At 40.5% G+C, this 24,170-nt stretch overlaps 1 protein-coding gene across 1 annotated transcript in view; it reads right to left on the bottom strand.

Moving 5' to 3' along the window:
- LOC126483690 (xenotropic and polytropic retrovirus receptor 1) overlaps positions 1-19,845 on the bottom strand; it is a 111,449-nt gene extending 91,604 nt beyond the window's left edge. The window contains exons 1-2 of the mRNA XM_050106778.1: positions 19,512-19,845; positions 19,233-19,386 (exon numbers count right to left, since the gene is read on the bottom strand). Coding sequence (XP_049962735.1) covers positions 19,233-19,386; positions 19,512-19,580 — 223 coding nt within the window. The 5' untranslated portion in view covers positions 19,581-19,845. The remainder of the gene's footprint in view (positions 1-19,232; positions 19,387-19,511) is intronic.
- Positions 19,846-24,170: the final 4,325 nt, after the last annotated feature.

Raw genomic sequence — 24,170 nt, 5'->3', positions numbered from 1 at the left:
GTACATACGATCTTGGATGAACAGAACCTATCAACGGAACTCAAACACCTGCAGACTGTGTTCTGCAAGAAAGATACACCAACCCCCAAATACAAAGGACCTTCCAAAACAGAAATGCAGTAGGTATCAAGATGAAAAAGAGATGGATGAATAGAAAGAATGCCTGCCATTTTTACCTTTTGCAGGCATTGTGTTGTCCAAAGTAGGGAGGCTACTGAGGCGCCACACAATCGACACAGGCTTCTGACCACTGGCTAAGATGCATGTCTTATTAGGAACGATGAAAGACTATGTCGGTCTCAAGAAAATGGGCATATACGAAATTCTATGTGGCTGTGGCAAATCCTATATTGGCCAACAGTTCATACAGTGGAAGATTGATGCAAAGAACACCAATACTAAACACGCCTAGGCCAACCAAGCCAATCTGCTCAAGCAGAACTTTGCCTAAACACTGCACACACATCAAACTATGACTTAACAAAAGCACTGGCCTTCACAAATTACTACTGAGTCTGCATCTTCAAAGAGGCCACAGAAATTTGCGTAACAGACAACCTCGTCAATAAGGACACTGGTTACCAACTCAGTGAGGCCTGGAAACCAGCATTAAGCTCTACCAAGGAGCAATGGTGCAAGGGGACACGAGATCATTACGCCATGGCCCCCGAAGAGACACACCGGGCCCACCACCAACACCTACTGCAGCCTCCGCTTCCCCTATCACCGGACACGCAACATGCCATTGGCTCACAGAATCATTCCTAGATCTGCGAGGAATATATACTAATGGCAGAGAGCAGACAGACCACTGCATCAGCATCACTTGATGATGGAGGAATAGTTATTCACTGTAATATCATGGCCATGATGATAGTATCTGGCTGGACACCCAAGAACCCTTTAAAACAGTATACATGCCGGGAAAGCCTCAAATCACCTACTACTGTTCTGTTTTCTGATAATTCGGGATATGAAACTTCCTGGCAGATTAAAACTGTGTGCCCGACCGAGACTCGAACTCGGGACCTTTGCCTTTCGCGGGCAAGTGCTCTACCATCTGAGCTACCGAAGCACGACTCACGCCCAGTACTCACAGCTTTACTTCTGCCAATATCTCGTCTCCCACCTTCCAAACTTTACAGAAGCTCTCCTGCGAACCTTGCAGAACTAGCACTCCTGAAAGAAAGGATATTGCGGAGACATGGCTTAGCCACAGCCTGGGGGATGTTTCCAGAATGAGATTTTCACTCTGCAGCGGAGTGTGCGTTGATATGAAACTTCCTGGCAGATTAAAACTGTGTGGCCAACCGAGACTCGAACTCGGGACCTTTGCCTTTCACGGGCAAGTGCTCTACCATCTGAGCTACCGAAGCATGACTCACGCCTGGTACTCACAGCTTTACTTCTGCCAGTATCTCGTCTCCCACCCTCCAAACATCCCCCAGGCTGTGGCTAAGCCATGTCTCCGCAATAGTCTTTCTTTCAGGAGTGCTAGTTCTGCAAGGTTCGCAGGAGAGCTTCTGTAAAGTTTGGAAGGTGGGAGACGAGATACTGGCAGAAGCAAAGCTGTGAGTACCGGGCGTGAGTCGTGCTTCGGTAGCTCAGATGGTAGAGCACTTGCCCGCGAAAGGCAAAGGTCCCGAGTTCGAGTCTTGGTCGGGCACACAGTTTTAATCTGCCAGGAAGTTTCACATCAGTGCACACTCCGCTGCAGAGTGAAAATCTCATTCTGGAAACATCCCCCAGGCTGTGGCTAAGCCATGTCTCCGCAGTATCCTTTCTTTCAGGAGTGCTAGTTCTGCAAGTTTCACAGGAGAGCTTCTGTAAAGTTTGGAAGGTGGGAGACAAGATACTGGCAGAAGTAAAGCTGTGAGTACCGGGCGTGAGTCGTGCTTTAGTAGCTCAGATGGTAGAGCACTTGCCTGCGAAAGGCAAAGGTCCCGAGTTCGAGTCTCGGTTGGGCACACAGTTTTAATCTGCCAGGAAGTTTCATATCAGCACACACTCCGCTGCAGAGTGAGAATCTCATTCTGGAATTCAGGATATGGTTTTAAGCCTTCTCTTATATACTTTGTGCCATTCCCTCTCACTGATAGATTTGGTCTTAAACTTACACCAGACAGATTCTTTGCACAGGAACATTTGCAAATATTCATTACAATGGTTGCATCAGTATGTTGTTTCTGTATAAACGTACACTTTTTAATTATATTTTTCAGGATGATGCAAAAGATGGAGTAAACATTGTAGGCTGTAGTTTGGTTCTGCATAAATTACATACTTTCAGCTCCTGGAGATTTTCCCTTTGTGATACACCTGTCTCTCCATGTTACACACTGGGTAGCAATTAATGGATGCTTGTTGGAATAAACATAGTATCCTCAGCTTGTGTGTGAGCAAACTACGTACCCTACAAGCAGCACAACAAGACCAATGTGTTGAGCACTTTAATTCTGGTGCATAGAAGCATCTCATAATTTTGAAGAAATGGCATCACAATACACAGAAGTAAGCAACTTTATCATATTCACAATGAACCAATGAACTAAAAGTAGATACAAGTATGACAAAGTAGCCACATTTGTATCTTGACTGCTTGAATGGACATAACTGTTTCCACAAGAAATATGCTGTTACAAAGATGCTTTACAAGTTTTACAGTTATTTTGCAATTCTTCTAGCTCCTATTTACAGAAGGGACACACTCCAAATTTTTTCCTGTCTCTGAAATAATGAATGTATTCACTGCAAGCACTTTTCACAATGCTGACATGAGTATTACATGGCGACTGCAAACACTTCTTTAGAAACCTGTTCTGATCATTAAAAATTACTGATGCAAAGCAGCACACAGCAGAAGGATGAGGGGACACTATATGTGTCATTATCGGAGCGAGAAAAAAATTAACAGGGCCAGATGACCTGGGTAAAGACTATGATAAAGCACTTGAAAATTGTTTTCACATAGAATCTCCTGTGTTTTATTCACTGGACGTTCAGGTCCATTGTGTTGGTGAAAGACCACATGTGCAACCTGTTCTGGCCATTTTTCTTACCATGCTATAAGGAGCTTGTTTTTCAAAATATCATAGTGGCTTACATCTGTCACCACAGTGCGCTTGACAGTGGGTAAGGATTACACCACTGTTGTTCCAAAACACACGTCATAATTTTTACAGTACTGGCATTTACCCACATTTGTTTTGATTTCAGTGAGTTTAGGCATTTCACATTTCAGAACTGAAAAATTACATCCATGACTCATTCAATGTCCCAATTGTTCATTCCTTCACCACGTGCCAACATCACCTACAGAACTGACACACAGCCTCTAGGTCCCTCACCAGCATTTGTAGCACTCATCTGGAGGACAGTTGGGGGAAAAAACAAGGTAGGTATAAAAATGATAAAAAATAGTGTTCAAATGCATTTTATTAATTATATAATTAAACTGTGCAAGATATTAGCTAAGATAGTTTTTGAAAATTCTCTAAGACACACCATGCAGAAGAAAATGCCACTGTTGTTCATCTTTCATCAAATAGTAATTGAAGTTTTGGGTTTATCTTACTTTCCATTCAACTGTTTTATTATTTTAACTTTTAAATAACATTGATTATTCACACATAAATTACAATTAGTTTTTATAATTTCTTCACTTGTCTAGTTGTGCTTGCAGTTACTTACTGCTGGAGTTATTTCAGGTGGACATGATGTTCTTTAAGTAATTTTTTAAAAATTTGAGATGAATTTGAAATTTTTTGAATAGAAACAAAATGCCATTATCTTTGCTCCAATAAATTATCAACTTGTTTTGTAGGTTTTACATATCTGTAATCAAAATTCTCTTTGTTTTTTCTTTAAACACTTTTTTCAACCATTTTGTTTTGTACATTGAAAAATGAAAATGTTAACTGCTCTGTGTCGAGATCCAACAGACAGTATAGCATTTGAGAAAGTGTCTCATCTGTAAATTCTTTATAATATTCCTACATTTAACACATTATTTTAACAGTTTTAGGTCTAGCTTGTGTGTCACAGTTTCAGGGGTGCTAAATCATATTTTTACATAGATATTGATTATAAATATACAAATGCCTTCCGTATGTACTTCTCTGAATCAATCAATGAAAACTTATCCTGAAATATACATTTTGAGACAATAATTGATCTTCAAATGGCTCTGAGCACTATTGGACTTAACTTCTGAGGTCATCAGACCCCTAGAACTTAGAACTACTTAAACCTAACTAACCTAAGGACATCACACACATCCATGCCCAAGGCAGGATTCGAACCCGTGACCGTAGCGGTCGCGTGGGTCCAGACTGTAGCGCCTAGAACCGCTCGGCCACTCCGGCCAGCATAATTGATCTAAGTTGTAGCTATTATTATGGGCACTGTGTCTATTTCAATATGAACAACAAATTATGACTAGCACTAATCTATTAATACTTACAGTAGTGGTGATTATAGATTACTTTTGTGTGTGTGTGCCTGTGTGTGTGCGTGTGTGTGTGTATTAGGAAGAAAAACAGTGACTCATAAAAAGCCAGTGGTCTCTTCTTTACAACACTCAAATGCTGTTTTGTACAATGTTTCAAACAGAGCACAATCAGCTTTCTGTATGGTGAACAAGTCAAGGACACTTTAATACAACCATTAGAATGATGCTGAATTTAAATTCCATAGTCCAGATGTTCTCATAAATTGTAAAAGTAGTGGCTAATGAGGTAATCTTTCATTTATTTATTTCTTTATTTTTAATATCTAGTGATTTTAAATTTCCTGCATGATGTCTACCGGCAACAACATTAGAATTCTGCTCCAGAGTGTGATGATTACTGAAATATTGTCTTTATTATTAGACAACTGTATTATTTGTAATAGTCTCAGTACTAATAATAATAGCTACAATCTAGGTCACTTACAGAAGCAGTGTCCAATGGCTGCTTCCGATTTTTAATCCATAACCTGACTCACTCCAAATCCCTGAGAGCTTTCCTTCATTTTGGGATTTACATAATATGATGGAAGAATGTATAAATTAACATGTCAACTGTATAAGCACTATTTGACCTGCAGAAAATTTTATCTAGACGAGGTATAACCTCAAACTCCATTATTTTCCCTTCTGTTTTGAAAACAAATTGAAAGAAATGAATTCATAGGGAGATATGAAGTAAAAATTTCAGAAATTTGGTAATCCTGACATGCAAGTTTGTTTTGTTTTGTTTTAGGGTGCAAAAACAACTAGGGCCATACGTGCCCATGTCAGAACTGTAGAACACAAAGATGAAGAGAGGAGTTAAAAATGACTACACATTAATCCCGATCAATGGAAGAGAAGACAGCTAAAAACAGACGTGGAGAAAGGTCTACAAAATATGCCACAGAGAAATGGAGGTCCTGAACTAAAACTTAAATGGCCCTTGCCATATTGCTATGACAGATAAAAAGTAAAACGCGGTCGACAGCCTGCACGTCGTTTGCTAAAACGGCCAATAACTCAGATGGCAAACACAACCGAGAACATTAGTGGTTAAAAAAAGGGGCTTTCCACCAGGAAATGGCAGACTGTCAAAGGTTTAGTGCAATGAGTACAAAGTGGTGGGGGAGCACCACTTAACAAATGGCGATGGCTAAAAAGACAGTGCCCAATACAGAACCTAGCTAAAATGATCTTCTCAAGGTGAGAGGGCCGAGAGGATGTCATCCCAGCTGCTGGGAGAGGAATAACAACCCAGAGCTTGTTCCCATACAGGGAGAACCTTACAGACAGCAACACAGAGCTCATCAGTGGGAATGTAAGAACTAGCAGGCTGAGGTACAAGGACTGCAGCTTTGCCAGCAGCATCAGCGGCCTCGTTTCCTATCAGACTGATGTGACGAGAAACCCACATAAACTTCACAGTGGTTTCATCAATAGTGAGCAAGTGACAGCTATCCTGGACCCGTGGCACTAAGATAAGGGCAGTGTACAGCACACAGAGCCTTTGAAGGACACAGAGAGAGTTGGAGCAGACGACGCAATTGAAAAGCCTGTGTTTCTGGACGTACTGCTTGGCCTGATACAGGGCGAAGAGCTCTGCTGTGAATACTGAGAGTGTGCAGGAAGCCAATACTGAAAAACATTGGTGCCAATGATGAAGGCACACGCGACACCACAGTCAGTCCAAGAACCATCACTGGACACAAAGGTACTGCCGTAAAGTTCTGTGCAAAGGTTATGAAACTGAAGACGACAGAGTGAGGCTGGAGTAGTGTCCTGAGGAAGTGAATGATGGCCATGGTGAACAAGGACCACCGCATAAAGCCAAGGTGGTGAAGGGTTTACACTCACTGGGAAAGTTGCAGGTAGTGTTAAGTTAAGCTGCGGGAGCAAGCGTCGAAAGCAAACTCCAGGAGATAACAGAAGAGGGGCGCGCTTCATACTGGCAATCAAAGGAGTTATTAATGATGGAGGCATAGGATGAGTGGTCATGCATGGCAGACAAGCAGCTTGCATATCTGCTGGGGAGAAAGTTATGGCGATAGGACAGCAGTAGTCGGTAGTTCGGCAGCTTCTGCATACAGACTCTCAAGCGGGCTAGTGTAAAAGGCACAAGTGGCCAAATGGGTGCCATGATGATAGGTAGTATTGAGATGGCGTAAGAGGGATGGACATGCAGATGCATAAACAAAACACCGATAGTCTAGTTTCGAGAGGACAAGGGACCGATACAAACAGATGAGGTTGGTTCGGTCTGCTCCCCAGGACATCTAGGACATTGAGGTACCACATACAGCAGGCTGCCAGATAAGATGCACGAGAGGACCAAGAAAGTTTCCTATCAAACATAAGCCCCAGGAATGTTGCAGTTTCAACAAATGGTGCCAGAAATTCATACAAACAGTTTTGTCAGTGGAAAAACTAAAGCTGTTGTTGATGCTCCATGAGTAAAGATGATAGAGACATCACTGAAGACGGCGCTCAATGAGACAACTTTGTGGAGAACTATAATAGATGGCAAAATTGTCAATGAAAAGGGAGCTGGAGATGCCTGGTGGGAGACAGGTCATTATAGGGTTGATGATGATAGCAAAGAGGACAACGATCAGGACAGAACGCTGAGGCACACCCATTTTCCTGGATAAATGTGTCCAACAAGACAGAACCTGCATGTACCCTGAAAACTTGGTCTTTTAAAAATTCCAGAATGAAACGGGGCATGCGGCCACAGAAGCACCATTTGTAGAGACTACGGAAGTTACCAGACCTCCAGCAGGTGTCGTAGGCTCAAAATCTAAAAACACAGCCACAGCTGGGATTTCTGCAGAAAGCCATTCATGCCATGAGTGGACAAAGTGATGAGATGGTCAATTGCAGAACAGTACAAAATTCACAATGTGCAGTAGTTGGTAAACTGCAAGACTCAAGCCACCCGCAGCCCAAGGTGTTGGAGATAGAAATAGGATCCACTATGACAGTCTCATAATGTCAGGCCAAAAATTGGGGAATGGATCTTGATACCAGAGAGCTGCCAGGGGTTCGGCCACACAATGGAAGAGGGAGTGGAACTGTTAAAAGAACTAGTAAATGAAATCCACCTAGCTTTTTTGCTATCCAAAGAATGTGACGACACTGTGCACGCAACTGTTTATAATGAATGAAGTCAAAACGGACTGGGACAGAATTCTGGAGCTCTAAGTGGTCCTGAGCATGCAATTTTGTTTCCTGGAGACAGAGAACAAGCAGATGTCGTGATTCTAACAGTGGCCGTAAATCTTCTTTGTTTCATCACAGGCCATGAACGTTCCATTGAAGGGGAGTCATAACAAGGAAAGGGGAGGAGGGAAAAGATGAAGGGGTGTCACCTCGGCAGCTGCCAAGTGCCAGCCTTTAAAGACACTGCTACAGGGTGCAGAGGCTGGAGGATCCTGCTCCATGAGAGCTACATAGGTATCAGCATTCTCCCTCTGTCACTCTGTGGAGCCCAGCACAGAAAAGCGGTTGGTGGTGCGCACCGGTGACATTGGAGGTCAGCCAGGTGAGAGTATCACATGAAGCTATCTTCGAAGAGGCTCTCCTAGCTGGTGAAGGAACAGACTGTTTCCCTTTGTTTGACTTCTTGGAGTGTTTCCGATTGACAGAGGAAGACTCGGATGTTTGTTGGACGGAGGGATGTAGGAAGTCTTTGCGGGAGTATTCCTTCTGTCCTTTCTGGCCTGCCGGTTGTGCAGCAGGTGACTTCGCCCCGGGAGGCAAATGTTTGGTGGTTGTTGCCCAGCAGGATGAGGAGATGGCAATGTTACCTTGACAATGGGTGATTTCACAACTGCAGTGCTGAATTTGAGGTCACATATCTGTGAGGCCATGTCCTTCATGAAGCAAGATGTAGCAAAACAGTACTGTTAGTGGCAGATGGTAGAATGCTGGCCTCCCCTCAGAGGGCAGCTCATCCACCTTAGGTGATTGTTCACACCTCAAGTCACACCTGCCGAATGCCTGAAAGAGGGACCAATCGACAATTTGGGAAGGTAGCAGCTCACGTAATCTCCCCATACCTGGGCCTGGCCTTTATCAGAGGGTATGTGCACCTGTCCACCCAGGGCTGGGTATTATGTGGTACCCAATCAACGGTTACGCGTCTAACATGTGGGCCAGCCTTCAGGAATGCAGAGGGAGGAAGAAGAAAAAGAGGAGTCTCAAATGCCGAAGTGTTGGAAGTATTGAAGAAGGTGAATGATGAAAGGAAAAAAGGAATGAAAAAACAGTCGTGAGACTGTTCTTATGTTAGCTACTGAAAATGCGGAAAACATTCCCAAAAAGACCCCAGACATGTTCCCCAAGGAATGGGAAAAGGAATAGCAAGAGGACAGACATGCAGCAAGGAAGGGAAAAGATGCTACAAAGGCTGGGGCCCCTATGGTAGCCAAGCACGAAGCTGCCAGCCAAACTGCGGCAAGCCCCGCGGGAGCTGACAAGCAAGTAATTTCCAGCAGTTTACTTAAACCATCTGCATCATTTCTCTGTATGTTGGTAATCCTTGTTTGATGATCTTTTGGTGGTGCAGTGTGTGTAACAATAGGAATGAATACTGACCCCTACAACACCTCACATTCCTACCTTCTACATGCTCCCTAAAGTCCATAAACCCAGCCACCTGGGATGCCCCACTGTGGTGGTTACAGTGCACCCACTGAGAGAATCTATGCCCGCATAGACCAACACCTTCAAACCATTACCTGCAACCTATCCTCCTGTATAAAAGACACCAACTATTTTCTCCACCAACTCTCCACAGTTCCTGTTCCTTTACCACATGGTGCCCTGCTCATTATTATTGATGTCACCCTTATTTATATCAACATCCCTAATGCCCATGGCCTTACCACCATTGAACACTACCTTTCCCAACGCATTTCAAACCTACAACCTCCTTCCTGGTCATCTTAATCAACTATATTTTCACTTCACAATTACTTCACCTTTGAAGACATCAGCTACAAACAAATTCATGGTATTGTTCCATCATCTTTCGGGCGTGCACTTTAGCGACAATTCTTCTTGCGATATTTCAGCTGGAAACCTCCCAGCCATCTTCAAGGCGAGTCGGAGACCGAGTTCATACCGTTTGCGTGTGCCTATTTATACGGAGAGTCACGTGATACAAAGCTGCTGAGGATTGAAAGTGCATACGTCAAAGATATCAAAGATGCCACTACTGCGCTAGTCATAGATAAGATGTATATAGCAAAGATAAACATATAGCGCAGAGTGCAAAAAAAATAGTGCTGCTGCGAATCCACTGTGCTTGTAAACAAATAATTAATCTTTAAAAGTGGTAACATCTGTCGGAAGTGAAGATGCAGAATTTCTTTCCAAACGAAGGTGTGAAATAAGCGGTTTCCAAGCATTGTCAAGATGAAATCCTTCGTCATGGTTTAGCAGGTTGTTGGCCAGTTGTATTTCTACAGCTTCCTTAATAACTGAGTCCCAGAAAGATGAAGCAGTAGTTAAAATCTTAACATCTTTATAATCCATGGCATGGCCAGTAGAAATGCAATGTTCGGCAACTGCTGATTTGTTGGACTGAAGAAGACGTGTGTACTGCTGGTGTTCGATGCATCGTTCCTGTACAGTGCGCGTGGTTTGCCCTATGTAACGTTTGCCACACTCACAAGGGATTTCATAAACTCCCACCTTTCGCAAGAGCAGATCATCCTTAACGAATCCCAACAAGGCTGCAGTCTCAGCTGGTGGGCGGAATATCACATCCACTTTATGTTTCTTCAAGATTCTAGCGATTTTAGAAGAAACATTACCCACGTATGGGAGAAAGGCTGTAGATTTCACTTCCCTTTCCACTTCCTCATCCTTTTCCTGTGATTTTTCCGCAGTTTTTATTTGCAGGGCTTTCTTAATCTGCTGTTGCGAATAGCCATTTCTCCTAAAAACTGCCTCCAGGTGTACAAGCTCATCCTGCAGGCTGTCAACATCAGACACTACATGAGCCCTGTGGACCAAAGTTTTCAGAACACTCATAATTTGCGACAGATGGTGGCAGCTAGACGCCTGCATATACAGGTCTGTGTGTGTGTGGGCTTACAGTATACGCAATGACCCAGGGATCCATTTTCTTTCCGGTGAACCAGCACATCCAGAAACGGTAAACAGCCATTCTTCTCTCGCTCCATAGTGAACTTGATGTTTCCGTGAATGGAATTGAGGTGTTCCAAAAACTCTATCAGTTCCATTCACAGAAACATCAAGTTCACTATGGAGCGAGAGAAGAATGGCTGTTTACTGTTTCTGGATGTGCTGGTTCGCCGGAAAGAAAATGGATCCCTAGATCATTGCGAATACCGTAAGCCGACACACACAGACCTGTATTTGCAGGCGTCTAGCTGCCACCATCCGTCGCAAATTATGAGTGTTCTGAAAACTTTGGTCCACAGGGCTCATGTAGTGTCTGATGTTGACAGCCTGCAGGATGAGCTTGTACACCTGGAGGCAGTTTTTAGGAGAAATGGCTATTCGCAACAGCAGATTAAGAAAGCCCTGCAAATAAAAACTGCGGAAAAATCACAGGAAAAGGATGAGGAAGTGGAAAGGGAAGTGAAATCTACAGCCTTTCTCCCATACGTGGGTAATGTTTCTTCTAAAATCGCTAGAATCTTGAAGAAACATAAAGTGGATGTGATATTCCGCCCACCAGCTAAGACTGCAGCCTTGTTGGGATCCGTTAAGGATGATCTGCTCTTGCAAAAGGCGGGAGTTTATGAAATCCCTTGTGAGTGTGGCAAACGTTACATAGGGCAAACCACGCGCACTGTACAGGAACGATGCGTCGAACACCAGCAGTTCACATGTCTTCTTCAGTCCAACAAATCAGAAGTTACCGAACATTGCATTTCTACTGGCCATGCCATGGATTATAAAGATGTTAAGATTTTAACTACTGCTTCATCTTTCTGGGACTCAGTTGTTAAGGAAGCTGTAGAAATACAACTAGCCGACAACCTGCTAAACCGTGACAAAGGATTTCATCTTGACAATGTTTGGAAACCACTTATTTCACACCTTCGTTCGGAAAAAAATTCTGCATCTTCACTTCCGACAGATGTTACCACTTTTAAAGATTAATTATTTATTTACAAGCACGGTGGATTCGCAGCAGCACTATTTTTTTTGCACTCTGCGCTATATGTTTATCTTTGCTATATACATCTTATCTATGACTAGTGCAGTAGTGGCGACTTTGACATCTTTGACGCATGCGCTTTCAATCCTCAGCAGCTTTGTATCACGTGACTCTACGTATAAATAGGCACGCACAAACGCTATGAACTCAGTCTCCGACTCGCCTTGAAGATGGCTGGGAGGTTTCCAGCCGAAATATCGCAAGAAGAATTGTCGCTGTCCTGAGTGCACGCCCGAAAGATGATGGAACATTATGTCCGCCGGGAGAACTTCAAGAATCACAAATTCATGGTATGCCAATGGAGACCTGCATGGTACCATCCCAAGCCAAAATATTCTAGAGACATCTAGAAGAATCGTTCCTAACCACTCAGAATCTCTGACCCCTCACCTAGTTCTGGCTGACTGATGAACTACTTAGTGATCTGGATCAAAGGTGAGGAAACCTTACCCACATCCCTTCAGAACCTCAAAACCTCCTCCCCCATTCGCTTCACCTGGTCCTTCTCAACCAGACACGCTACCTTCCTCGACGCTGACCTCCACCTCAAAGATGGTTACATCAGACCCTTCTTCCATATCAAACCTACCAACCACCAATAATACCTCCCCTTTGACAGCTGCCACACATCCCATACCAAAAAGTCCCTTCCCTACAGCCTAGCCAACCATGGCCTTCGCATCAGTAATGGCAAGCAGTCCATATCCAAATATACCAAAGGTCTTAGTGAGGACTTCATGGATCAAAAACACACTCCCAACCTTGTACAGAAACAGATCTTCCATGCCTTATCTCTCCCGTCATCCACCACCTCCCAAAGGCCCACCATTCAGCCACAAAGGAGCAATCCCCTCATGCCTCAGTACCACCCAGGACAGGAGCAACTGACTCTCATTGTCCACCAGGGTTCTAACTACCTCTCATGATGTCATGAAATGAGGAATATCCTACCAACTATCCTTCCCACCCCTCCCACAACGGTATGCCACCACCCACCCATTGGCAGCTCATGAGGATACAATCTGGGTGTTCACAAATTTTTTGATTCAGATAAAAACAAAGTATGAAATTAATAGCATCTGCTGTACAACAGTTATGTTCATCAACATATTTATACAATTACAGCCATTGCCAAAACTAATAACAACAGTAATAATAATAGTAATAATAATAATAATAATAATCACAATTTTCTGAAAAAAGAAGAAATTGTTTTTGTGGATCTTTGTTGTTTTGTACATATTTAATTAAAGAATGAAATAATATTTACGCTTTCACTACTCTCCATTTTGCATTTTTGTGTAAGTGGGAGTTTTTGTGCATTTTCATTTAATTTTTTTGGCCAATGTACAAGATACCTAACATGTGTATTAGTTAATGAATTAACTGCTGGGGTGAAAATTAGACATTCTTAAGTTGCCACACAAAAACTTACGCTTATTGTACACTACTTTGTTAAATGTTCACATGTAGTCATTCTTATTTGATTTCATGGTAAATGGATCTGGTCTGGGAGGTAATTTTTCTGGTAATTTTCTTTTCTGTTAGCATTTAAAACAGATTCAGCAGAGCTCATGTTGACACTGCACACAAAAGCCAATTCAAGCACAGTAAACCAACAACTCCAAACACACTCCACATTTGTGGAAATGATTAAATTCAAGTAGTACTGTATATCAACATGGCCACTTGATCACAAATATAAACGAGGCACAGAGAGTCATAAGGTCTAAAAGCACATGACTGTCAATCCCACATTTGAGTTATATCAGAGAAACCAGTGAGACAGATTTTTACGAATGTTCATATACACAGTGTGGGCCTTCAGCACAGATAAACTTGATTCACAGTAAAATCAACAGATGGCAGACACATGAATAAATGCTACTGTCTCACAATTGGCAATGATGTGCTTTATAGTTCTCAGCACCTCAAATGGATTATTGTATGATGAAATACAATACTTAATATATTATATCTCATTCACAACCCCATATAGGTTTTCCTATCAATATAACTATAACATATATTGACGTTTGATCTAATTTCACTATATATAGAGTGAATTGGCATACCTGAGGAGTATGCTACCACCTAGCAGGATTTATGTCTAGCAAATGGGGATAAAAACCTGTTGCAGTGTGCTACCATCTGGCGGCATTCACGTAAACTTGTTATTTAGTGGTAAGGGCTAGATGTGCACACTGTGAATCGTGCCTATTTTGTGTCAAAACTGTACATATTTTACCCATAAGGCAATTACGTCACGCTAGTTGTGCGTGTGCCAAACCACCTTAAAACATGCACAACTGAAGGTGTGCTCAAGACTCTGGCACCAAGCTTCACAATGTAGCACAACATGGTAAATTTAGGGTAATGTATTTCAGACTACCTCATCTACATTACATTTAACAGCATTCAAAGAAAAATAACTAATAAATCCACGGTGTGTGTGTGTGTGTGTGTGTGTGTGTGTGTGTGTGTGTGTGTGTGTGAGAGAGAGAGAGAGAGAGAGAGAGAGAGAGAGAGAGAGAGAGAGAGAGAGAGAGAGACATGGAGCAAATTGTGTGGAAATCCAAGAATATTGTACAATAGGGATCAATAAAACGTGGCAGTGCAGGTAGACGCTGACCTCACAGTAGAATAGGATGGAGTCTGCTCCATCTGGCCAACCCAATTTCCGTTTTCCTAAATCATTTCAGGCAAATGCCAGGATGCTTCCTTAATGAAGGCCACAGCTGAGCACCTCTCCATCCCCACGAGGGCATACTTATATATTCTATGTGGATGAATAATTTGAGCTATTTATATTTATTGCATTACGACGACAAATCCTATATCACTCTAAGATTATACCCAGATGATTAAATAACTTAACAGAAAAATGTCAGCAAATCCAAGAACAGAGATTATATATTTATTATAAGTACTAAATTATTATATCTGTAGATTCTTCATCTGTATGCATATGCTATGGTCGTGTCATTCTTTGCTGATACATATTTCCAGAATTCAGAAGAAATTATATAAATTGCATATTCCGATGACTCATGGCTATTCCTCTTAAGGATTAAGTCCTGGCTGGAGAACAGATCAGCACAGGACAGCCAACAGCTAGATTGCGTGGTGTCTTAGATACTACCACTGACAAGGGTCGATGCAAGTTCAGCAATTCTTCCACATTTATGTAACAATCTTCCTTAAACTTGTGAAAAGATGGTTACCTTTGTAGCATGAATAACAAACAGGAAGTCAGGAATGTGTATGCTGACATGGTATCGCAACAGTGAGAATCAGGATTATGCAGAGCGAGCACAAATTTGAATGAATTCGACATTGATCATGGCCGGCAATGTGACTGCATAGTAGCAAACGTCCACGTTAATACATGTATTCAGAACAAAATGTGACTTGCTAAGTCTTATCATTCAATGGAGATTGGTGCTGTATTGATGGTAAACTGTCAATATAACTGAGTCAACAAGTTGAAACTATATTTTTTTATGACACAAACATTATTCTCAGGTTGTCAAAAAATATCCAAAGGTTTTTCAGTCCCCATAACCACTAAGAGCATTCTTCTAATACACATATTGACAACAAAAGGTAGGAATTCCACACAGTGCCATCTGTTGTCACAATTGACACCGAAAAGACACCAACGATGAGATCCTCAAGCTGCAAATACCCACAAAATAACTGTCCAGTGTCCAGTGAGATTACTTCGAATACATGAGCTTCTACAGAAGAAATAGTTAACGACAATGGACTTAACTTTCACAAGTGTTCTTTAGGTTACCTTCAGTCACACCCTAGTAGTTCACTGTCTGTAGTTCAATATCTAATATAAAAGTGATCTGTTACTGATACTTTTGGAAAAGCTTGTCAACTGGGGCACCTTGTACTATAACTGTAGGCCCACATTTATGGCTGTAATCACTCAGGATCTGGAATCAAAGTACCGGCATTGTGGCTTCTGAGAGAAGTGTAAGCACATTCAAGAGAGGTGACAGTAACCCTACAGTCTTTATAGTGGCAGCAGACTCTGCATGGAGGAGGAAAGACAATGCAGATAGCTCGTGGCTGTGTGGGTGGGAGGCAACAGTCCAAGCCAGAAAGTAAGTGGAGGCCATAAAACACTCAAGCAGGTGATGCATCAATGACAGGGTGGTGCTGGCCAGTTTGCAGATGTGTTATCACTTACTAGGAACATGAAAGGGAAGCAATGCAAAGGAACACAAATTCATTACTTGATCGCTTCAATTCATAGCACTCAGTAGTTAGTCCACAGTGCAGCCCACTGCAAATGTCACGGTCAATTGGACAAGCGTTGGCCTCTTGGCTGATCTTGGTTCACACCAAACTCCAGTTTGGGACGAATAATTAAGAGGGCAGATGTGGAGGAGAGGGGAAAGTGTCATCCTACACTAGAATCAGTACATCAAAAAGCAATTCTCTCACCTTCACCGCGCTGAATTACATTATGGACAAATGTTTTCCAAATCTTAACATCTCCCTGAATTCTGATTCACGAAAATTACATCATCTTACACATCAGAATCTCGGGATTCTTATATGTGAAGTTAGAATCTAGTAACTATTTGGTTTTGTTCAAGAATAATATTAGTGTGTGTCAGTCAGTGCAACAGTAAACAAGTGCTCTGAACACATTGGCATACAACCACCTCCAGTTCTCACTAATATCAAAGGAATTCTGGAGCTATACTGCTCCCAGTTGCAGTGTGTAAGATGACAAGACTGCCAGAGAGTGATGACAGCTGTGTGCAGCAGTAAGAGTTCTAGTTTAGTGTGAAGTAAATGAGTTGGAGTGAGTCAGGCAGTCCTAAGACATAGTAAACTTGGGTCAACAGAAGCGTCCGATCTCACGCGTCGGCTTTGACCCGTGACGTAAGGGTGTTGTCGTTTGTGACGTCATGACGGCGCTGAGTTTGGTTTGTGAGTGTGGCGTGTTTGTAGATGTCGTCTTGTTGTGGTTTGTTGTGATCTCTGGTGGTATGTTGAGGGTTTCCGTGTTTCCGTTTGTGTGGGGTAATGGGCTGTTTGCTTTTGCTCATTATCCATAATTGTTAGTGTGTCAGCTATGTTTGTAGTGGAATTCGTTTCAGTGAGTTAACGATTGTGTGTGAAGGTTAATTTAGTGTTGTTCGCTGTACATCGTGTGGTAATTTTAGTAAAATTAACTGGTTGTCGTTTTTGTTCAGGAATGGATATCACGGATAAAATTAACAGTGCGCAGGTCTAGGGAAGTGTACGATCCCAATGTGTGGCTGTGTTGTTGATATTGGTATCTGGAGATGTTTTTGAGCTATATAGGCCAAGGGAAGTGTTTGATCCTAATTTATGGGATCGGGAGCTGCTGTTAAGCTATATAGGTCAAGGGAAGTGTCCGATTCCAGATGATATTGTGTTTAGTTTTGTGATGTCTGTTTTTCTCATCGTTCTATATGGGGGTGGGTGTCTAAAGTTGTTTATATTTAGTTTGTCCCCACCCAAAAACACCCCATTTCCCGCACTTGTTCCGTTAGTGTCATTAGGCTTTTTGTGGAAAATGTGTGTGTTTGTTTTTCGATGTATTTTCGTCCTCATAATGTGTACGTACCAACTTTATATGCGCCATATTACAATCGTGGTTTATGGTCGTTTCCGCCATATTTGTGACGTCATGGGTCAAAGCAGACAGGCGGGATCAGACGCTTCCGTAATTCCATAAACTTTCCCAACACAAAGTAAACAGGCCATGGGCAATGATTATTTCTTCTGATAACGTGGACGAAGCAATACATAGTGTTGCTTTTAAAAAAAAAATGTAACTGTGTTCTAGAATAGCTACAGAAAACCAAAGTACTTATTTACAGTCAATCGACATTCATGTTTTATACAGTCAGTATGATGAACACTATGGAAATTACTACAGCTTGAGTAATGTGATTTTGTAAAAAAAGCTAATCCACCAAATCACTCAACACCATTATGCTACGAGGTCATGTGATGTGTTTAATGAAAGAAAGTCTCACAAAGTAGCAGTTTGAATACGATGGTATTAATAGCACACAATACGAATTTTAATCAAGTACACTCAAATTACAATTGTATATGTATTTTAAAGACAGCATAAGGTAACTACACATCTTTATTATCCCATGCATCCAAAATGTACATATTAAATTTTTGACTTACGAAATACATAAGCTTTTATAAAATAGTAATAAATAAAGACTGAAGAAATTCAAAACTAGCACATGCTACATACATTCTGAGAGCACCACCATGGAAAACAAAAATCGACATCTAATAAAGGTTTTTACTGTCTTAAATTATACGCACACTTTGGTGTGTTACACTGACTTAACTTATTCATGAACTGGGAGGAGGGGGAAGGGTTGTCTAGTGTCAACAGATAATCTCATTTTTGTTCTCACTGTTAATAAAATGTCATCTCAAGTGTAATCTGATGTGCCCAACCTCAAATTATCCTTCTGCAGATCTTCACAATAGTGACAGCAAAACAAAGATGTGGGTCTCCAGCAGTGACATAGCTGTTTTCCCACATGACTGTTTTTATGTGCCTATCAAACTGCTTTGTACTAGACTGTGGCCAAAATTTTCAAAGATTAGTGTGGACACCATTTGCTAAAGCAATTTTAAAACACAAATATCATGCACAACAGTTTCACATTAAAAACCATTCCTGAAACAGCAAAAAATTACAAACTACAAATTCAGAATCTAAGCATAACTAAGTGACTTACTAATCATTAGCAGAATGAGGAACTCTCGCTAAAATCACTTCTGGCATAGGTACTTATAAGATTTCCCAATACACAGGCAAAATTTTAAAACATTTGCACTATAGTTGACCACTGTCAGGTAAACCCTTGTTATAGTAGTATACAACACACAGTTAAAATTTTACACAATGAAACTGGTCTGCACAATCCATCACTAATAAGTTTCTCACCATAGGAGATAGCCTGATCTTAAGAACTTGTGATCTGTTCTGTCTCTTAAGGGTGACAGCCTCCTTATATGTGGCTGTTATGTATTCACCTCAGAATAATTTTTATGACCATGATTTGTTGTTTTGTGCTCAAACCAACCAGTTTCCATCACTGATGCACGGACCTTCTTCCAAAAAGGTGGTTAGAATATTCGAGGGGGCAGTACTTTTGCCACAACAACCCATTTGCATGCCCATGGATTTTATCAGCAGAAAATTTTGTAGAAGCATAAAACATTCAGGAGTACAATAGAGGTGGCCACATAATATATTTACTCTTAGTCTGTATTGCAGTACTGATTCAGTCATTTCACATAATCTGCACCAGTATACATATCGCATTCACGCAACTGGACCTGCAACTTCTATCCAATAACCATCATCTTGTTATAAAGGAGGAGAAGAGGTGGGCAGGAGGGGAATGAAGGGCCTGCAAATACACATCATTTCCCAAACGAAAACAAAATGGTTCGGCATATGCAGCAACATGCAATAGTCTGCTTTTAAACAACAGTAATGCTTACCGGAATAAAAAGTGTTTATCTTCGCTAATTCTTTATCACAGTAGTGGAAAAATTGTTCATCAAATTTTGCGAAATAACGAGATAACACCTCCGGTTCAACAAGTTCTGCTGAAGGTGCTTGCTCCACAGCAGCATAAAGCATTGCTTTCATTTCCTGCAATGCAATGAAAGGAACGGGTCACATATAAAGAGTATCGCCACTACTTGAAAGAACATGCAATCTACATCACAAATTCCAGGATATGACAGTGGGGAAAAAGCAAATGGTTTACAAATTACCTCGTAATTAATATACTGTTTTCTCCACTCGGGAGTAATATGAGCACTCAAATGTTCAGTAAACTTCATTTTGCTGCCAACGTCTAACAGCTCTACAAACAATACACAACCCCTAACCTACAATCTCATTAGGCCTTATTTTATTTTACACCGAACACGGGAAGCGCATGCGGAACGTAATGTGTGGAAGCGCTCATTACGACAACATGAGCCACGAAAATTGGAAATTATGTCATGACAACCTCAAAGTATCATACAACACTACATCTTGCTTCCCACCAGCCCGTCAGCTTCGGGCAAAGCAGGCATTATACTACCGCCTGACATTTATTAACACCTCTCGAACCAGAGATTCTTTCATCATGATGACAACTGACACTATAGCTTCCTCAAAAAACATAAATTACTTGTTAATAACACGAACAAAAGTCATAAACAAAATATATCTGAGAGTAACCAAAAAAAAATCATTTAATAAATAAAAACCGGATTCTAACGGAAGAAATGCGCTCCAATCAGAGCCCCATCGTTATGAGTAATGCTAAGAGCAATTTCATATAACGAAATAGAATGAACAAAAACCTTCATTGAAACATTGCCGAGCACTAAATGGTATGCAGTTGATATATTCCAGGAAAAAATAGTTGAAAGGTCTGTATTATTAATATGTTTGTTTGCATCTCTATTATTTATTGGCAGAGTACGCTTCTGATGTAAATAGATTCTCTGGATTGCTTTACGGTCTCCTTTTCTGTTGTATATCCCAGGTGTCTCCAGCATCTGGTCTCTGCGTAACGGAAACTGTTCTGTTGCACGCAACGAACTCATTCTTGGTGAAAATATTCTTTTCGAAAATTACTGCAGTTTAATTTAAAATGCCCGTAAATGGGCAGTGGTGTCGTTTTTTGTTCATTTACCCATTTATGACCATTGTTCAACACGGTACGTATAACGACTTTTAAGAGATTGAAAGTGAAAAAATAAAACGAGTCTTAATGGGCTGATTAGTGTGTGGGCATAATCGCACTGTTCTCTTCGAGGGCGGAGGGTGGGAAAAAATTAGTAAAATTTGTTTCTGTTCTTCGGCATAGGTTGCAGACAATATCACATCTCTCTGTGTAACAGCATCAGACGCCTTTACAGGATGTATAACTTTTCTAAAAACAGCTGTCTGGTTTTACACTTGCTAGTTGAGGTTATAATGTGCTTGTCATATTTGAAAATTATGTGGTTAAGTGTCTCACAGAACAGTTTTCACTTTTTGAACGTAAAGCTGTGCTCAACCTGGAACTTAGTTTGAACACTTTTTTAAATTGTATGCTCTTGCCATCCACTGACACTTAACTGTGTGACGTAGCCAGTTACAGAGCGATCTAGAGTTTAACATGACCCTGAGTTCATCTGTAAGGGCCTTGTCCTCATGAAATTAGACCCTTATCTTCCTTCACTCGCGTTTGTGGATTCTGAACAACTTAAAGAACGTAAAAACCGATGTCTTGCATTGATTTTGCATTAGCTGGTGATAATGATAGTAATTAGTAGTTTTCTTTTTTTCTTATTGTGTGCAGCAATAATGGAAGAGAATCTGGATTTAGCAAATTTTTGAGAGTTAGTGAAGATGAGGAGAGAAATTTGTTAAAAACAAATATAAATTTAAGTTTTAAGATGTCTTCCATGAAGGTGTTTGTGTGGAAGCGAGTCATACATGATTAGCAGTTCAAACAAGAAGAAAATAGAAGCTTTTGCAATATGCTGCTACAGAAAAATGTTGAGGGTAATTTCGGTAGGTCATGTAACTAATGAGGAAGTACTGAATATAATTGCGAGGAGAGAAATTTGTGGCACAATTTGACTAAAAGATAGGATAGGATGTTAGGAGACATTATGGGACATCAAGGAATCATCAGTTTACATTGGAACTGTGTGCAGTAAAAACAGTAGAGGGGTATTAAAAGACGTATCTAGTAAACAGGTTCAAATGGATGTTAGTTGCAGTAATTATTCAGGGATAAAAAGAAATTTACAGGACAGAATAGCCTAGAGAGTTCCATCAATAAATTAACTGAAAGGCTCTCAGCCCACAAAACTAGCGTAATAATATGTGGAGGCATGAATATTAACGTACGTGTTGAAAGTGAAACTAGTAATAACTCCCTAATCTTTTTGAGCACTTAGTGTGGCATAAATGGTACACACTGATAAGAAGGTTTCGAAAAGTTCACCTTCAATTTCAGACCGTGTAAATATGAACATTCACAGGGAAAATTGTGAACTATTTATAAGAGATCTTGGCTCATTACTATCAGATAATAAAGCTAAAGATAGGTTCATTTCGAAACCCACAGAGCTGCAGGACTACAAAAGGATTTTTTCAGGTCATAAGATATGTGCTTTTTTAGGACATTGGCAAATCAGACCTGGGATGAAGTGTATCTGGAAAGCAATTTAAACGCTAAGTGAAGTGCATTTCCGAAAGTAGCTGTTTCTACTGCTTCAGGAGAGGAAAATAGATGGATAACTGCAGGTAACAGAAAGTCCTCATAGATACGTAAATTTCTCAGTTCCTTGCGAAACACTGCACTAATACACAGGTCTTTGAATACTGTCACAGGTATGGAAAATATATGTGAGGGTACTGTTCGCAGAAAAAAAGTCACTCAATGATAAATTAATACATAATGCAGAAAATAAAAGCAAATTGGTGTGGGAGGATACAAAACAAAAATTGGAAAAGGCTTAACAACAAATAAATCAAAGCTGGGGTAGAATAACAGAAAGTCCTCGTGAATTAGAAAATTTCGTAAATTACTATTTCTCTGCTATTATGAAGAAGCTGTGGCAAAATGCTCCCAAAACACATGTAGCACCCACAATGACTTATACAACAAGCACAATGATGTTGTTTCCCCCAACAGAGCTTGAAGTTAGGAAGTCAGTACAACAATTACAAAATAAGAAGTCAGTAGGCACAGATAAAGTGCGTGTCTCTGTTCTGAAGGTTTGCATAGATAGCGTACAAGCCCTATTAACAAGAATAATAAATGAATCGTTTGGTTCAGGTATTTTCTAAGAATACTGAAAGCATGCACGAGTCGTGAAAAGTATTGAAAACTACAGGTCAGTTTCACTGCTGTCTTCATTCTCAAAAATATTTGAAACAATCATGAAAGAGAGATTGGTAAGCTACATGAGTAGATATAACCTCTTTAACGAAGAGCATTCTGTACACTAAATGGCATAACACCATTGATAAATATAGGCTTTGAACGCTAGTCTATTGCTAAGACAGAATATTCAAAATTCTGGAGTGTGCATATTAATGGGAAATTGAATTGGAAGAAATATATTTATGATCTGCTAAAAAGTTTGAGTTCAGCTACTTACACTATTAGGGTTATTGCAACTTTTGGGGATAAACATACCAGTAAATTAGGCTACTATGCCTATTTTCATTTACTACTTTCATATGGCATCATATTTTGGGGTAATTAATCATCGTGAGAAAAAGTATTCATTGCACTAAGTAGTGTTATCAGAATAATAGCTTGAGGCCAGCCAAGATCACTTTGCAGGCATTTATTTAAGAAACTAGGGATATTCATAGTACCTTCACAATACATATATTCACTTATCAAAAATGTTATTAATAACCAATCCAAATTTAAAAATTATAGCAATATGCCACACTAAATTTAAAAATTATAGCAAAGAGCATAACTACAACATTAGAAGGATTGCCTTCCCTATTCTGGGTTAAACCTGACTTTGGCACGTAAAGGTGCAAATTACGCTGCCACAAAAGTCTTTGGTCATATACCAAAACACATTAAATGTCTGACAGATAGCCAATCTGCATTTAAAAACAAATTAAAAGAATTTCTGAATGACAACTCCTCCTACTCAGAAGATGAATTTTTAGATATCAACTAGTAATTGTAAAAACCAAATAAAAATTATATAATGTAAAGGAACCTAGTGTTAAACTGACAATTTCCACATCATTACAATATTTCGTATTCATGATTTATGGAACAAGTATTAATATAATCTAACACAGCGATGCTTTCAGTCTCACTTTGAAAACAAGGCGCAAAAAGTGCAGATTGTTCACACGTCTGCAGAGGACAAAATTTTAGTAAAACATTCGTCAGACAAGAAATATATAAAAATAGGTGCTCCTCAGCGTAGTGTACTGAGTCCAGTTCTGTTCTTAATACATACAAATGACATTCCAGACATTGTAAGACAAGATAAAGTTCTTTTCATCGAAGAAAGTAACATCATAGTCACTGGTAAAACATCAGAACACCTATTAGAGAAAGCAAATGAAACCCTCAAGGATGTTTACAGTTCGGCAGTGTGTAATAAATTGACATTGAACATAAAGAAAACAATCACTAGGCACTTCTGTACAAAGAGAGGAAGTAACTCTGTCACTTTAAGCACAGGTGTAAATCTATAGATTGTACAGCAAGTACCAAGTTTTTAGGGATGAACATTGATTGTCAGGTAACATGGTGTGACTATAAAAAAAAATACTGACAAAAAGGATGTCATCGGCATGCTGTTAGTGTCCGTGTGTAACAGCCAAAGTCTCGTAGTGACCTACTACGCATACATCATACACTCAGTTCTTAAGTATGTGAACTTTTTCTGGGG

This window comes from Schistocerca serialis, chromosome 1 (genome assembly GCF_023864345.2).
Source record: "Schistocerca serialis cubense isolate TAMUIC-IGC-003099 chromosome 1, iqSchSeri2.2, whole genome shotgun sequence".
Taxonomy (NCBI): domain Eukaryota; kingdom Metazoa; phylum Arthropoda; class Insecta; order Orthoptera; family Acrididae; genus Schistocerca; species Schistocerca serialis.
Note: the sequence above shows the minus strand (reverse complement) of the source record. Positions and strands in the feature narration are given on the sequence as shown.